This window comes from Myxine glutinosa, chromosome 5, assembly GCF_964187855.1.
Source record: "Myxine glutinosa chromosome 5, kmMyxGlut1.1, whole genome shotgun sequence".
Taxonomy (NCBI): domain Eukaryota; kingdom Metazoa; phylum Chordata; class Myxini; order Myxiniformes; family Myxinidae; genus Myxine; species Myxine glutinosa.
This window is the reverse complement of record NC_136265.1, coordinates 174671004-174689107: the sequence shown is the minus strand read 5'-3', so window position 1 is coordinate 174689107 and position 18104 is coordinate 174671004. Positions and strand designations below refer to the sequence as shown.

Below are 18104 nucleotides of genomic sequence, written 5' to 3'. Positions count from 1 at the left end.
GTAAAGACATGAGTTTAGGTCCTGTTCATTTTTGCGTCCACCCTCCAATTCCACCTCTATGGGCATAATTGATCCCGCACCCCATTTGGCTGACCCACTCAGTTTGTTACGCTTTGGCTGCCTGCAGCATTTGTTACGCTTTGGCTGCCCGCAGCATTTGTTACGTTTTGGCTGCCCACAGCATTTGCTGCCCTTTGCTCGCTCACTAGTCGAGCAACACGAGGTAGGCCTAAGAAAGAGGAGCGCGGGTCTGGGTGGGGCGGCGTCAAGGCGGAGCGTCAGAGGCGATGACGGTAAGAGCCACCAGCCAACCAGGGCTATAACGGCATGGTGTGAGGGGCGTGGAGGCGCGTCTGATGAGTTCTAGAAGGTTCGCGGGGCGTGCCTATATAAGTCATTGCACAAAGCCCTTGAGAGGACTTATGCACAGAACCTTGAGGACTGCACAGGTCTCACAGAGAAAAGGACTCGCCAAGGACTTACCAGCAGAACTTTAAGGACTGATGAGAAGGACTGACCAGCAGAACTTTGAGGACTCGCAAGGGGAGAGCACACGTGAGAGGACTTGTTGATCAAGAGGACTTTGAAGAACTTGATTCGCATCACTGCTTGGGAGGCATTGAACTGTAACTCACGCAGTATAACGTACGCGCCAGAGGAGAGGAAGAAGAGGCGTTGAGTACACGGCTGCAGCCAGACGCGCCGGTGGTGAATAGCGTATACCTCAGCCACACGAGTGAACGCGGTAATAGCCGCCAGTGATAACCGCTAACCGCCGAAGTCCGCTCCCTACCAAATCGCCCCGTATTAACCCTTGTGCGCCAATCGACACGCGGAGAGCTCCTGCCCCTCTACTTACCATCTGTACGGGACGAGCCAGAGACCGGAGGGAGCTGCACGAGAGCCATCCTTGGACGCGGACCATCACCCTGCAGCTGCAAGCCCCGTGTGAGTGTGTCTGTGTGTGAGACGGGCCCGTTTGTCCTGGGTAGTAAGTTAAGACTGTTTTAAGGCTGCACTGTGTCCTCTTTTCTCTGAACCATTGTAAATAGTGCAAATAAACCTGTTCTTCCTTTTTCCCATTCGACCGCTTTTGTGATTTATCCATTTGACTAAGCGTGGCACGAATAAGATCGCTAGAACCGTGGTCACAATATAAACGGCACGGATCGCGTGTACGCACCGCTCGGCGTCTCAACAAGCGTGATTTGTGCAGGGCTTATTTCCTCGTTTCAGGGCAGCGCGAGTAATTAGGTAATAGCGATTCTAGTCCTAATACCCTATTTCGCGCTGTCCGGGAAGGACGTCATAGGTCCCGGGTCCCGTCGGCCAGTCAAAGACAAGGGGACTAATCCCCCCTTGGTAAGGGGAGAAGGCCGGCGGCGAGATCCGCAACAATTGGTGTCGGGGAGTGGGATTTGGAACCCAACCAAATTTTTTTTGGACAAATTTGGTCAAAATTACGAGCGGCCGAAATTTAGTTTTAAGACCCAATTTTAATTCGTGCCATGGCTAGCCAAGACGGTCGGATGCCTGTAGGGGTAGAAGAGGAGGTAGATAACGAAGAATCGATAACCCAGGACCCCCGGGAAGAATGGGAAGAGAACATTAATGAGGGGCCGGCCGTAGAGGAGGAAAATGGCGGCGCCTCGCACATGGCGGCGAGAGCCGAGCTCGCGGTGCCAGCGGGTTGGGACCTGTATGTACTCGTAGAGCAACTACGAGCATCTATAGAAATGCAGAGGGATGAAGCAAGGCGTAAGAGTGACAAATCCACCCGGGAATTGGAGAGGGCGAAAAATGAATTGGGAAGCAAAATGGGGGGCCAATTCAAGGAAATGGGGGGCCAATTGAAGGAAATGGGGGACAAATCCGCCCGGGACATAAAACAGATGGGGGGTCAATTGGAAGAGGTGGAAAAGGGACTGAATGCAAAAATGGACACCCGAGGGAAGTTAATAAAAGAGAAGGGGAAAGACATAGGGTGCAGGTCGAGCGGGAAAGTCGCATTGGTACGCGACGGGGTAGCGCGACATGAGGAACGCGTGGAGAGCCGGGTAGAGCAGAGCGTAGTTAAGTTGACCGGAATAGAAATCGCGACTCGGGATGTGGAAAAGCCGACGGCTGCCGAATTGGAAAATTTTATTTTATGTACACTGGCGGTCGTTGGGCTAGAAAAAGAAAAAGAAATTATAGTGGAAATTGGGGACGAAGAGACGGCAGAAGCAGAAATTAAATCGGAGATGGTGATGGAATATGTGCAAAGTCCGTGTTCGCATCGTGATATCGTGCTGCCTAACCCCAATAAAGGTTTGCAGGTGCGGTTGGCAGAGAAGAGAATCCCGAAGGTGAGTAGGAGCGTGTATGGCGCGAAAATGAATGGCGCGAAAATGTTTGGCGCGCGCTTGGGATCGCGCCGTAACCCGGGTGCTCGTGGAAGGTCCGTGGTGCGATGTGTGAAGGTGAATGGCGCACGTGTGCGAATGGCACCGAAGCGCGCGTGTATAACGGAGTGTGACACAGAGTGTGCGATGGCCGAAGAGAGTGAGAGTGGATGCACACCAGAGCGTGTCGAGGAGAGTGTGCGAAAATGCACACCAGAGTGTGTTGTGGACAGTGTGCGAAGGAAGTGTACACCAGAGCGTGTGATTGGGTGTGCAACAGGAGATTGCACACCCGTGGGTAAGTGTGTGCTGATTGGGTGTGTACCCGGAGGGTGCACACCCGTAGTTGTTACTGAGTATGTAACAAGAGAGTGTGCGTGAGGGTGTGCGGTGATGATTGGGTGTGTGCAGGAGTGCACACCCGTGGGTGTTACAGAGGATGTAACGAGAGAGTGCACGAGAGGAGTGCGTGGAAGAGAAGTGTGTAACGGAGTGTGCGAGTGGTATGAGAGCGCCAGGGTGTGCGCGAGGATGTGTAATAATGGAGTGTGTGAGGGGCGTGAGTGCGCCTGAGTGGTGTGCACGGAAAGAGAATGCACGGAGAGAAAGTGCAATAACGGAATGCAGGGGGTGTATGGGAGGCGCTGAAGCGCCTCGGTGTGAGAATGCGACTCGGGCATCGACGCGGACCGGGGCAGCGTTTAGCGCGACGAATAGCCGACGCGAGCCCTCGGTGAGTCGGGTGCTTTGTGTGCTGTGGGAACCGGTGGGGATCGTTGCCGCAGCGGTCTTGCAAGGAGCTCCATGCACGATTCGTCATGGGCCCTGCCCTGTATGGTCGGTGCCGTGCCTTCGTGGGAAAGGCGATCGGCACGGTTCGAGGGGGGGTAGGAGAGGTCGGGCCTTCGCCCCCTGGCGGGCGCGGTGCTCCAACCGCGGGAGGTTGGGCCATCGTGCCGGGGACCGAAAGGCTCCGCGTAGGGATGGCGCCTGGAACCTAGGCCCAAGCATGCCTCCTCGCCTGAATCGAAAATGCCGGACGGACCCAACCAACAGGCGACCAACGACCCGCATGCATTGCTCGGCTTTTCGAAGCCGAGCTGTGATGACAAAAATGTATTTCCGCACCGAGAGGCTCAAGCATAGTGACAAATGGCAGTAGTATTGGGGAATGGTACCCGGTGTGGGGGGATGGTCGTTTTACCATCCCTCATTTAGTGGGGGCACATGAGTTCTAGATTATGGGGTGGCAGTGTAAACTAGCAGAGGGCGGGCTAGGATATTGTTAGAGATTTAGAAATGACGGTAGATGACATGAGATTTAAGTAGTGACTTTTGTACAGTTAGAGGGGATGTCGAGAGATTAGAAGGATGATAATGACGAGGGTGTGCTAGTGTAAGGGAAGACGGGAAAGCATGAGTATTAGAGGGAAGTAGTTAGATGATGCTGTGTGTGTGTAGAAGTGTATAAGTGGTGTATTGAGGACATATGGCTTTGTGTGGTGTGAATTGACTTGCATGGGGTGCAAGTGGAGAACAGGTGTGTGGAATAAATGGTGTGGAATGCTTGGTGTGATGTAACAGGTGTGGAGTGCATGGTGCGAAGGAGTGAATGGGGGAAGATGGACCCCTTCACGAATACCCGGGGAGGGTAGTTTAAAAGTTAGGTAGAGGGTTTAGGTAAATTGTTGGATATTGACACCTGTGGTGCAGGTAGTAGCAAGGAAGTGCTTAGATGGGTGCATGAGTCTGTGGAATGGCTGGGCGTGTGGGCTTTGTTGGAGCGTATGGTTATTGGGGCACTCCGCCACTGGTAGTTTGTCGGCCAGGTGAGGCTGCAGGTAGGCTCTGGAAGCCAGTCAGAGTAGTGTTCAGTGGGGCCCGAGGATCCTAGGAGAGGACCCGGGTAGCCCAATGCCAGAGAGGGCATCAGAGGGGTGAGAGAGCCAGGAGGGGCCTTCCCCAGTGCAGGGTAGTCGCAAGGAGCAAGGTAAGCTCGGGTGGCGACTTCAGTGGCGGAGGTGGGCAGGTAGGTAGACCTGCTAGTGGAGCCACCCGACCCAGCCCCAAAATTGTGCGAAGGCACAGTAGTGAAAAATTGGGGAGTGAGACCCAAATTGGAGGGCACCACAGGGTGGGTCAATGGGAATTGGTTTTGAGAACCACATCGTTTAAAGATGCCAATTGGCAGGGCATGACCCCGGGTAGTGTAACTGAGTTAATGTTATTAGAGTATAGTTAGGATGAGAAATCTCTTCGCACCATCCACATCCACTCACCAAGGAGACGGAACTCCACACCAGGTTTTGCGAACGATTTGAGTGGGTAAAGACGCATCATGACGTGATTGGACATTGTGTGTAATTCCATCTCTTCCTTCTTGGGAGGGATTGGACGACAAATTTGGAGTAGAGGGGGATATGGGAGACAGGACGTAGTGACGGATTTGTAAAGTGTAAATACAGGGAGGGGCAAGGGTAGTGTAGGCTGACATGGGGGGTTACGAATGGCTAGGGACGAGCTTTCTCTGCTCGCTCTCCCGCGCCCCTCATGTTGCATTGCTTTGTTTTGATGTGTACCCTTGCGCCCTTTCCTCTGTTAACTGTGCTTTGTCTAATATTGGTGTACTAGCGGGGTCACCCGTGGGAATCCCACGGGCATGGATGTGTGTGACATTTCGACATATTGAGTTATATGCTACACATTCATTTTTACAAAATGGTTACTGGCAAGTCATCAGATCCAGAAATGGTGTGATGAACACAATTTATTTATTTCACATAATATGTGACCCCTCACTCCTCTCCACCTGACACTCTCCTGTCTCCACCTGACACTCTCCTGTCTCCACCTGACACTCTCCTCTCTCCACCTAGCACTCCTCTCCTCTCCAAACCCTCACATCCCTCTCCTTTCCAATCCCTCACCTCTCCAATCCCTCACACTCCTCTCCTCTCCAATCCTTCACATGCCTCTCCAATCGCGCCTCACACTCCTCTCCAATCGCGCCTCACACTCCTCTCCAATCGCGCCTCACACTCCTCTCCAATCGTGCCTCACACTCCTCTCCAATCGTGCCTCACACTCCCCTCCAATCACGCCTCACACTCCTCTCCAATCGTGCCTCACACTCCTCTCCAATCGCGCCTCACACTCCTCTCCAATCGCGCCTCACTCGCCTCTCCAATCGGCTTTCCCCGTCTCGTTTCTCTCCTTTTTCTCCCGTCTCGTTCTTTTTCTTGCTCCAAATCGGCCCGTCGGAATCGGAAATCGGCCCGTCTCGCCCGTCGGAATCGGAAATCGGCCCGTCTTGCTTTTGTGCTTGTGCGTAAATAAATTGTGTTCATGACACCATTTCTGGTGTTGGGCTAGCGGCTAGGGTGCCGGCTTAGGATCCTGGGTTCGAATCTCGGTCGATCGCCGAATTAATGCCAGGGGGGTTGACTCAGCCTGTCATCCTTCCGAGGTCGGCTAATTGAGTACCAGTTCACTGGTAATTCCCTGTTTGTCGTTGAAGGCGGCAAAAAGGGTTGGCGTCAGGAAGGGCATCCGGCCGTAAAACATTGCTTCAAAAAGGGGACAAAAAAACAACAACTACCACGGTCCCCGAAAAGGCCAACCCCCGCTTTGCGGGGAAAAATGGCCTCTAAACGGTGATTTTTACACCATTTCTGGATCTGATGACTTGCCAGTAACCATTTTGTAAAAATGAATGTGCAGCATCTAACTCAATATGTCGAAATGTCACACACATCCATGCCCGTGGGATTCCCACGGGTGACCCCGCAAGTTTGCATTGACGTTCGTCGATGGACTCGTTCGCCCGTCTCATTCGTTTTCTTGCTGCATCCTGTTCAAGTCTGCGTTCTTCATCGATCGTCTCATTCATTTTGGAAATAGAAGTTTCCACGCAGCGCATGAATTGTCACGATCCTCAAGAGGAATTTGTCTCGTAATCATCAAATGATAAATGGCAAGTAAATTATATTGTGGAAAATTAAAGATTTCAAATAAACCTATTTAAAGTGTATTCGCACATAACTAATTTTAAAAAACGAAGAAATATCTCTCGGTAATTTCCTGAAACATATTTTACTTCCGGCTAATAATGTTGAATTAAATAAAAACGAAGAAATATATGTCGGCATCATTGTTGACGTTTTTGTGACGACTGTCATCAAACGAAAAAGTAATATATCTTAACGGAAAAGCAAAAGCGAATTTTTAATATATATCGACACGTTGCCGTCGGTGTCATGTTGGGCAGTGTATGATACACCATGACGCGATTTTAAAAAATATATCTCTGCATTTTCCCGCGTGTGTGGAATGTTCTCAATTATTGCTGACACCGAGTCCAAAACCATCGATAAAAATGAAATCATATGGTGAGTTAGATTGGAGATAAAGGCGTGAGAGAGACTCAATGGCCTTGAAGTTGAAGTTACAGGCGTTTGAGAATTCATTTCGTTCTATAAACGGCAACTTTCATTGGATTTCCTTCCCGTTTTTTTTCAACCGAGTCGAAAACTATGTTAGCGACTGTGAAAAATGAAATGATATATCGAATTTTTAATATGTATCGACACGTTGCCGTCGGTGTCATGTTAGGCGGTGTATGATACACCATGACGCGATTTTAAAAAATATATCTGCATTTTCCCGCGTGTGTGGAATGTTCTCAATTATTGCTGACACCGACTCTAAAACCATCGATAAAAATGAAATCATATGGTGAGTTAGATTGGAGATAAAGGCGTGAGAGAGACTCAATGGCCTTGAAGTTACAGGCATTTGAGAATTCATTTCGTTCTATAAACGGCAACTTTCATCGGATTTTCTTCTCGTTTTTTTTCAACCGAGTCTAAAACTATGTTAGCGACTGTGAAAAATGAAATGATATATCGAATTTAAAATAGATATCGACACATTGCCGTCGGTGTCATGTTGGGCGGTGTATGATACACCATGACGCGATTTTAAAAAATATATCTCTGCATTTTCCCGCGTGTGTGGAATGTTTGTGGAAAATTAAAGATTTCAAATAAACCTATTTAAAGTGTATGCGCACATAACTAATAAAAAAAACGAAGAAATATCTCTCGGTAATTTCCTGAAACATATTTTACTTATGTTGAATTATGTTGAATGAAATAAAAACGAAGAAATATATGTCGGCATCATTGTTGACGTTTTTGTGACGACTATCATCAAACGAAATAGTAATATATCATAACGGAAAAGCAAAAGCGAATTTTTAATATATATCGACACATTGCCGGCGGTGTCATGTTGGGCGGTGTATGATACACCATGACGCGATTTTAAAAAATATATCTCTGCATTTTCCCGCGTGTGTGGATTGTTCTCAATTATTGCTGACACCGAGTCTAAAAGTAAAACCATCGATAAAAATGAAATCATATGGTGAGTTAGATTGGAGATAAAGGCGTGAGAGAGACTCAATGGCCTTGAAGTTACAGGCCTTTGAGAATTCATTTCGTTCTATAAACGGCAACTTTCATTGGATTTTCTTCCCGTTTTTTTTCAACCGAGTCTAAAACTATGTTAGCGACTGTGAAAAATGAAATGATTTATCGAATTTGATTTGAAATAAAACTGGGGGAGAGCAAGACACCACGGGCCTACAAAACAGGACTCAAAGCTATGCGAGTTAATAAAATGGTGGATATTTGTTTATAGCCACTCCCAGAATGGGTGGAGCTATGGGTGGAGCTACTCTGCAAACCGAGTAAGCCACACCCCGGACAGACACCCAACAGATAGACAGACAGACAGACAGACAGAATCATCTACGGCTATTATAATATAGATTGGTACCCATGGACCCATTTTGGAGGGGAGAGTGCAGGAACCCTGAACTGTGCAGCGGCGCCTGGCTACACTTGTGCGGCGCGCCTGCTACCTTTTGCTGCACCAATGCACCTTATGGACCACACGTTCTGTGGCCTGGCATCTTTGCTGAGCAGACAATTGCTGCAAACGTTACCTTGCACCTGCGGACCACTGGTTCTAAATGCCGTCGATGTCACGCAGTCAGACCACCTAAGATTGACCCTGCTAGCAGATAAAAACGAACACGGTTTGTGCATTTTATACTTTGGTGTGTCAGGAAAGAAGACCTTTAAGTTTTTATTATGGCACACCGAAGACGAAGCAGGAAGCAAGAAGATGCAGCCAAGCAGCAAATATGACAATTGAAATGGTGATTGTGCATTTTTGTGCATTTTTGTGTATTGGTGTATTGGTACATTGTTGTTTTCTCTCCTCCAAATTTCTTTCCACAAAAGAACAGGTCCTGGGTTATAGAGATGTAAATAATTAGTTTAGTGTTGTAAATAACATGCTCCCCACCGGCTTTATGTTTAGTTTGAGAATTCATTCCGCAATTCGGTTAGCTGTGGGTGTGAGTCTGTTAGTTAGTACACAACGCAGTAGGTGGGACATATCTAGTCTTGTAAAACTGTCACATACAGGGTGTTAGATTAAATGTAGAGGGAAACCACATCTAAGTGTCACACATAATTTAAAGAGTAGTCCTGAACCTTTCTCAAAACCGGTCGTTCTCACCTGTGTGGGTTCGACTCGGGGACGAGTCTGGCAAGGGAGGGGGTCAGTGCTACGGTTTTGAGATTTGCACATATTGATCATTAAAGGTTAAAGGGTTGCCCCCCCATAGTTAGTCCACAAGCAACACGTAGGCCACCGGTAGTATTAGTTATGTCATAGTATGTGTAAGTATAGGGCATTTCCCCTAGTAATATCTGCATTGTGTAAAGACATGAGTTTAGGTCCTGTTCATTTTTGCGTCCACCCTCCAATTCCACCTCTATGGGCATAATTGATCCCGTGCCCCATTTGGCTGACCCACTCAGTTTGTTACGCTTTGGCTGCCCGCAGCATTTGTTACGCTTTGGCTGCCCGCAGCATTTGTTACGCTTTGGCTGCCCGCAGCATTTGCTGCCCTTTGCTCGCTCACTAGTCGAGTAACACGAGGTAGGCCTAAGAAGGAGGAGCGCGGGGTCAGGGTGGGGCGGCATCAAGGCGGAGCGTCAGAGGCGACGACGGTAAGAGCCACCAGCCAACCAGGGCTCTAACGGCATGGCGTGAGGGGGCGTGGAGAGGCACGTCTGGTGAGTTCGAGAAGGTTCGCGGGGCGTGCCTATATAAGTCATTGCACAAAGCCCTTGAGAGGACTTATGCACAGAACTTTGAGGACTGCACAGGTCTCGCAGAGAAAAGGACTCGCCAAGGACTTACCAGCAGAACTTTAAGGACTGATGAGAATGACTGACCAGCAGAACTTTGAGGACTCGCAAGGGGAGAGCGCACGTGAGAGGACTTGTCAATCAAGAGGACTTTGAAGAACTTGATTCGCATCACCCGCTTGGGAGGCATTGAACTGTGACTCGCGCAGTATAACGTATGCGCCAGAGAGGAAGAAGAGGCGTTGAGTACACGGCTGCAGCCAGACGCGTCGGTGGCGAATAGCGCCTACCTCAGCCACGCGAGTGAACGCGGTAATAGCCGCCAGTGATAACTGCTAACCACCGAAGTCCGCTCCCTACCAAATCGCCCCGTATTAACCCTTGTGCGCCAAACGACACGCGGAGAGCTCCTGCCCCTCTACTTACCATCTGTACGGGACGAGCCGGAGACCGGAGGAAGCTGCATGAGAGCCATCCTTGGGAACCATCACCCTGCAGCTGCAAGCCCCGTGTGAGTGTGTCTGTGTGTGAGACGGGCCCGTTTGTCCTGGGTAGTAAGCTAAGACTGTTTTAAGGCTGCACTGTGTCCTCTTTTCTCTGAACCATTGTAAATAGTGTAAATAAACCTCTTCTTCCTTTTTCCCATTCGACCGCTTTTGTGATTTATCCATTTGACTAAGCGTGGCACGAATAAGCTCGCTAGAACCGGGGTCACCATATAAACGGCACGGATCGCGTGTACGCACTGCTCGGCGTCTCAACACGCGTGATTCGTGTGGGGCTTATTTCGTTTCAGGGCAGCGCGAGTAATTAGGTAATAGCGATTCTAGTCCTAATACCCTATTTCGCGCTGTCCGGGAAGGACGTCATAGGTCCCGGGTCCCGTCGGCCAGTCAAAGACAAGGGGACTAATCCCCCCTTGGTAAGGGGAGAACGCCGGTGGCGAGATCCGCAAAAAAATACACACACACACACACACACACACACACACACACACACACACACACACACACACACACACACACACACACACACACACACACACACACACACACACACACTAGCTGGAACACCCAGCGTTGCCCGGACAAGGTCCCGGGAGTGGGGGTGGGGGGGGGAGGGGTATTGGGGCACGGAGGGGGGGGAAGGGATGGGGAGGGAGCTGGAGGTGTGAGGGAGGGAAGGGGGAAGTGGAGAGAGAAGAGGAAGGCGAGAGATATACGGTTATATATATTTTGCGGGCGGCTTTGACCGGACCCTCCGTTTTGGGTAGGTGGGAGGGAGAAGGGAAAGAGGACAAATTTACCCATGCGAAGTATGCTTTAACCTCAGCGTTGCCCAGGTAAAAAAGGAAAATTGTAATACCCTCTGCCAACACCACCCGGTGGCGCTACACGTATTTACATGGAGCATTTACGCCACACCTCCCACCCCCACAAACCTGCGTGAGGCCACGGACACATAGCCTATATTGCCATAAAGTTGTATTTGTACACTAAATTTGGAATTTGTAACTTAAATGATGTGGCCATGCATAGAACACACACAAAGAGAGAGAGTTACGCCTTTTATAGGTCGCTCGCTGCGTTGCCCTGATGATGACCCAATGAGGGCGAAACCAAGTCGGTAACTGCGAGTTTTCTATGCACTTGTCACAGTATCTGAAACAACATCTTTATTTGTCTCTGCGGGATGGCTTTTACGGAGCTTAGCAGACAGTGTGGATATCGTGGCGGTGACGTCACAACGTTCGGTCATAGGTTGGAGCACTAATTATATATCACACACACACACACACACACACACACACACACACACACACACACACACACACACACACACACACACACACACACACACACACACACACACACACACACACACACACACACACACACGGTTGCATGGGAACCTACTCCTATTGAGTGGTGGTCCTATTGTATGGTCATGCATTCTGGCCTTTCGGGGTTAGGATGTGTGTGTTTGATTGACCATTTGCTTTAGCCTCCGGGCTGAGGTGCTCACAGGACAGTCTGGTTGGACTGCATACCTTTGCCATGTGGTTAGTGCGCATGCCCCAAGCTGCTTAAATGTTTTGATTTTTTTTAAATCTTTTTTTATGTAAGAAAGGCTTCCTCATAAGGCCGGAGGGAGGTGCCTAGTTTGCGCCTCCACACTTCCGTGTTCGAAGGCGATTTTTTTCCATCGGGAATCAAACCATTTTGAAAATAGGCGGTGTATAGATACCAGCCCAGAGAGGTACAATTTGAGCTGTCCATTTCCTCACCATAACTGCGATGGCTCATATATGGGGCAACAACAAAAAAGGATTCCTGGGAGATCCTGCCTTCCGTAAAGCGGACAACCCACGCCACAATCAGGCATTTGCAGTTTGACCACGTGTGACCAGACACAAACCTTCCTGTGAGTTCTATGAATCTACCGTTGTCTGTTTCATTGAAATCTGTTAATCCATTCTCAAGCTCCAAAACACGACAGACAGACAGACAGACAGGGCTCCTTTTAGATAAATAGTTCTGAATGTAGAATGGAAATTAATATACAAAGGATCCAGTCTCTGTGGGACTACACTTACAAGTAGTGCAAGAGAGTGGTCGCAACCTCCGATAATATGAGCTGAAACAAGAAAATGAGGCCATTTGGCCCGTCATTGCAGTGTTGCACTCCCGCGGTCTAAATCATTTTGGCTGCAGAGTTCATCATCAATCTTCTTCATGTTTTACTGAAGCATAACTAGAAGTAATAACCCCATCTCGACATCGCGATTACTCGGTGTCGGGGATAAAACAAACACAATTTCGTTTTGAGCGAGATAATGACAGATACATTACATCGGTTACTTGTCGTGAAGCTTCATCCGACACAGCCCTCCTCCCTCCACCCCCCTGTATGAGGGCGCAGGGTTTAAATGTTTCCATCAAAACAGCGACTCGAAGCCCTCTGTTTTGATGGTTCTCACATCCCCACAGTATTCGGGCCTTTTTGAGGCCTAATCTAGGCAAGCACAGCCGGAGACGATTACCTTTTTCCTCAGACATTCTGTTGGTAATTTTGGCCACCAAAGTGAGGTAGCACAACGACGGTGAGAACAGTTTAAACTTGGAATGGAGACCATTCGATGGACGCGAGGAAGACTCCAACGAACCCGGATGGAACGGCCTCTGGAGGAATGTTTTTTTTTTTCTCCCCTCTTTTTTCATCCTTATTCCACATCCACATTATAAACATCCTTATTCCACAATTTTCCCTCAATTATGGTTTGTATATCTTCTCTTCAACCAAATATTAGTTTCAATTGCATAAATCGCACGTCATTGAGTTTAAAATCATATACTTTGGGATTTATTTCGTATTTTTTTTCCCGGGGCTTTACTTTTCGTATTTTTTTGGTCGATTGCAACATATTCGACACTTTCCAGTGAAAAATGCGCAGCGGATATTTTATTATTTGTTTACAGATTTACTAACGACATACTGAACTTGAGAGAACAACAAGCCTTGGATGCTTTTTATTTAAATATTTTCCCTTTTGTTGATACCATACACCGCCTAATAGTCTTCATGTAAGTTTATCGCTTAAAAGAGGTTTCACTCATGAGCATATTCACAAAAAATTATAGACTATATAGAATACTTGCTAAGAAGTTGAAGTTACAATGAAAAAGAAACATTAGCCGAATCGTAAGACAATGAATCCTCCATGCGTTTACATACACCGCCTATAGTTGAACAGCGGCTCCTTTATTGAATACATACTCAGCCTCCATACGCATATATACACCGCCTACAATTGAAAAGCGTTTCGTCTATTTATTACATACATACTCATCCTCCGAGCGCATACACATCGATCGCCTGGAGTTGAAAAGGTACACATATATATTACCGAGTAATACGTGTACAGTACGTAAATTAGATCACGTTTTAGTCGGTTTACTAACACGATAGCAACTTTTGTTTTGCTGCCTCAGTGTGGAAATTTAGTATTTCTGTCCATGTTTTCTTAATAATGTTGCGTCTTCAGCAGACGTATTTTGTGAATTTGTGATCTCTGGGGTTCACCATTTATAGAATATCACGTGGCTGCTTCGGCAGTCAAATCATGTAAGATCTTAATTTGAGACAATCCCATACAATCCAAGGATACAATCCAATCCCATACAATCCAACACGGGCTGACAGGATGGCGAGAGGTGCTACACGCTCGTCGAGGCTAAGCTCTTGAGCTTGGGTTCGAATCTCGACCCAGCTACAAACTGTCACTCTGGTGTTTCATCACGCAGTGCTTCAATGTGTGTGTGTGTACCGTCCATCCATTCCCCTGGTTATTCCTCTCTGCTTTAAAACTACAGTCGGGATTTCCTCCTGGATTGATTCATTCTCGTCGAGCTTTGTAATCTATCTATAATTCCAGCAATCTCTGTGTGTCTGTGTGTCTGTGTGTCTGTGTGTTTGTTTGTCTGTGACCGCTGTTTCTCGACAACCACGGGTCCGATATACTTTAAACTTGCCAGGTATATTGCTGGGGACCCGAGGATGTGCCTTTTCAAGGTTTCATATTAATCGGACAAGTACTTACCGAGCTATGGCGATTTAGCCGTTCGCCGTTCGCTTTGGCGTTGCGAATGGACCAAACCATTGCATGTAAATAGAGGGGGGGGGTTCTGTGGTCGTTGCGAATGGACCAAACCATTCATGTAAATAGAGGGGGGGGGGGGGGGTTCTGTGGTCGTTACTGCCACGTGGTTTCAAAGTTTTTTTTTGTTGTTGTTGTTTGCACGCATGTTTTTTTGCACCCACGTACGGGCACGCCCTAGGATGTTTACACACACACACCCCTACACAAATTTTTTTTTTTTTTGGCAAGGAACGGGCACCCACGTACGGGCACGTCCTAGCTTATATATAGTACGGGCATGCCCTAGTCTATCTATAATTCCAGTAATCTCTGTTTGTACGTTTGTACGTTTGTCTGTGACCGCTGTTTCTCGACAACCACGGGTCCGATATACTTTTAACTTGCCAGGTATATTGCTGGGGACCCGAGGATGTGCCTTTTCAAGGTTTCATATTAATCGGACAATTACTTACCGAGCTATGTCCAAAAAACGATTCAACCAATCAGAGAGCAGCGAACTATCGCGTGTGCCGAACGTGGCGGACACACTCTGCCTCGGATGGCACATTTGAGAGCGTATTCATTTATTTCACGTTTGCAAACTATGTTGGCGTTAAACTATGTTTTAAAACTAATAAAAACGAATTTGCGATTCATTCGCTTTCCTGCGCGTTTGTGCACGCGATGGCGATTTCTTTACCAAACTCCGGAAGCCGTTCGCTTTGGACCAAACCATTTCATGTAAATAGAGGGGGGGGATATAATTTTAGATATAGATATAGTACGGGCAATGCCCTAGTAATAATAATAATAATAATTCATTTATTTTGTATAGCGCTTTTCAAGAAGCCCAAAGGCGCTTTGACAGAGTGGAAAACATAATGCATAACAATACATGAAAACAACAATTGCAAAAAGACAAGAATCAATAGGGAAATATTTAAAGCAAAAGGAGGGAGAAGGACAAGTGATAGTCAGGGGTTAAATGCTGTGGGTTGAATGTTGAATGCAGTGTTGAACAGGTGGGTCTTTAGTGATGTTTTGAATGTGGTGAGTGAGGAGGAGTCTCTGATGGTGTGAGGTAGTGAGTTCCAGAGGGTGGGAGCAGCGATGGAGAAGGCCCTGTCCCCCCAGGATCGGAATTTGGTCCGGATGGAGGGGATCAGGAGGTTGGTACCAGCAGAGCGGAGGCTGCGGGTGGGAGTGTGTCTGGAGAGGAGGTCAGCCAGGTAGGATGGGGCCAGGTTATGGAGGGCTTTGTATGTCAAGAGGAGGATTTTGTACTGGATTCTCTGGGGGATGGGGAGCCAGTGAAGCTTGTAAAGGGACGGGGGTGATGTGGTCACGGGTCCGGGGAATGGGTGAGTAGACGGGCAGCGGAGTTCTGAATGTATTGGAGTTTATTGGTGATTGTTGAGGGTGAACCATAGAGGAGGCTATTGCAGTAGTCCAGACGGGAGGTGATGAAGGCGTGGATGAGGGTTAATGCAGCCGTGGAGGAGAGGGATGAGCGGAGACGGGCAATGTTTTTTCAGGTGAAAGAAGGCTGACTTTGTGATCTGTTTAGTGTATTTGTCGAAGGAGAGGGTTTGGTCAAAGATGACGCCAAGATTCCGGATGTGAGGGGAGGTGGATACTGGGATACCGTCGATGTTGAGGGAAAAGTTATGGGTGGATTTTGTGAGCGTTTTTGGGCCAATGATGATTATTTCAGATTTATCACAGTTAAGCTTGAGGAAGTTGATTTGAAGCCAGGATTTTATATAATAGCCATCCGAATTCAATAAAAGTGGTTCATTTACTCATAATACTAATTATTATATTATATGTACAATATTCAAAGAAGGTGAAATACATTAAATTACTTAATGGCTCAATTATTTATTTACTAGCAGAAGTACCCCGGCATTGCCGGGCGGGGGAGGGGAGGGGGGAGGGGAGGGGAGGGGAACGGGGGGGAGGGGAGAAGAAGGGGATGGGGAGGGTGAGGGATGGGAAGGGGTGGAGGGGGAGGGGGAGATGGGAGGGGTAGGGGAGAGGGGGGGAGGGGGAGGGGGAGGGGAGGGGGAGGGGGAGGGGGAGGGGGGGAGGGGGAGGGAGAGGGGGGAGGGGGAGGGGGGAGGGGGGAGGGGAAGGGGTAGGGGGGGAGGGGAAGGGGGAGGGGGAGGGGGAGGGGCGGGGGGAAGGGGGGGAGAGGGGGGAGGGGGAGGGGGGGAGGGGGGAGGGGAGGGGGAAGGGGGTGGAGGGTGAGGGATGGGAGGGGAGGGGGTGGAGGGTGAGGGATGGGAGGGGGAGGGTGAGGGATGGGAGGGGGAGGGTGAGGGATGGGAGGGGGAGGGGGAGGGGGTAGGGGGAGGGGTAGGGGGGAGGGGGAGGGGGAGGGTGAGGGATGGGAGGGGGAGAGGGGAGGGGTAGGAGGGGAGGGGGAGGGGTAGTAGGGGAGGGGAAGGGGTAGGGGGGGAGGGGAGGGGGTGGGGTGGGGGGAGGGGAGGGGGGAGGTTACATTACACCGATTTACATTGAAAACTGCTGAAATATGTACGCAACTTCAACTTAGCACAGTTTAGTAAATACTCAAGATAAATCCATGCGGTAAAAGATTGCTGAGAGTTGCTAAGACCTACGACTTAGAAATTCCACCTGGACACACTTCAGGGGGCACTTTCAAAGGGGAGATGTGCTTATTCTTTCTAAAAAATATTTTAGGTGTGGTATAGACACGATATTGGCATGCATCGGTTTCAAAAATCGAGCAAATATGGTAAATATTACTCACGTGAAACCAGGATCCGTCTCGGTGGTAGCCATGAGTGTGTAGATGTCACATGATCAGTCATGAAGAGTGGTTAAGTCCAAAATATGACATACCATGGCATAAAAACGATTTGCCCGCAAAGCATTGCACCGCAACGGCGGTCACAGAGTGCCATGCACAGCGTGACGTAAGTCGTGCGCTCACCGCCCCTGGCGGAATTACCGGTCCCTATCAAAGACATTTAATTCATATCGCACAAAATCGACAAAAATCGCCACAGAACACGATCGCTTTTCGCTCTGAATTACGTGCAAACGTGTGACGGAAATCACCATCGCCCAGCATCGAATGCCAACCAAGATGGCGCCCGGCCCGGTAACTGCATCTCCACCGATGTGGAGTGAATGGCGATGGTCACATCACGTGATCGCTCTGAGCGAATCAGTCTAGCGGCGGATGGAACATCACGTGATCGCTCTGAGCGAATCAGCGAGCTGCTCGCACTGGCTGAGATAGCGGGTACTTCGCTGAAATGCGCTGAGGTAAATATGAATAAAAAATATGGATCGTCAAATATTTTGAGTTGGGCCATGTTCGTCCCACGCTCAATGGCCATGTCTATGCCAAATATCAAGCACGTGAGCCTCTCCGTTTCGGAGTCTATCGGTAACATCACACACACACACACACACACACACACACACACACACACACACACACACACACACACACACACACACACACACACACACACACACACACACACACACACACACACACACACACACACAAACTGTGTTTTATATATATAGATTTTCTTTACTTTCACATTTATTTCTTTGCTTTATTTTCTCATTTCTTTATTTATTTTATTTACTTCATCATTTATTTATTTATTTTCTTTCCTTTCACATCTATTTATTTGTTTTCTTTACTTTCTCATTTTTTTCCTTTATTTTCGATTTTCTTGACTTTGACATTTATTTATTTATTTTCTTTACTTTCACATTTATTTATTTATTTTCTTTACTTTCACATTTATTTATTTATTTTCTTTACTTTCACATTTATTTATTTTCTTTACTTTCTTATTTATT

At 48.2% G+C, this 18104-nt stretch overlaps 1 protein-coding gene across 4 annotated transcripts in view; it reads right to left on the bottom strand.

Moving 5' to 3' along the window:
• Window positions 1-13044, bottom strand: part of SIRT2 (sirtuin 2) — an 86973-nt gene extending 73929 nt beyond the window's left edge. For 2 of the 4 annotated variants that reach the window (XM_068115503.2, XM_068115505.2), the window contains exon 1: window positions 12657-13044. In XM_068115503.2, the coding sequence (XP_067971604.2) occupies window positions 12657-12834 (178 nt within the window). In that variant the 5' untranslated portion in view covers window positions 12835-13044. The remainder of the gene's footprint in view (window positions 1-12656) is intronic. The other 2 variants (XM_078779105.1, XM_078779106.1) reach the window with 1 other exon arrangement.
• Window positions 13045-18104: the final 5060 nt, after the last annotated feature.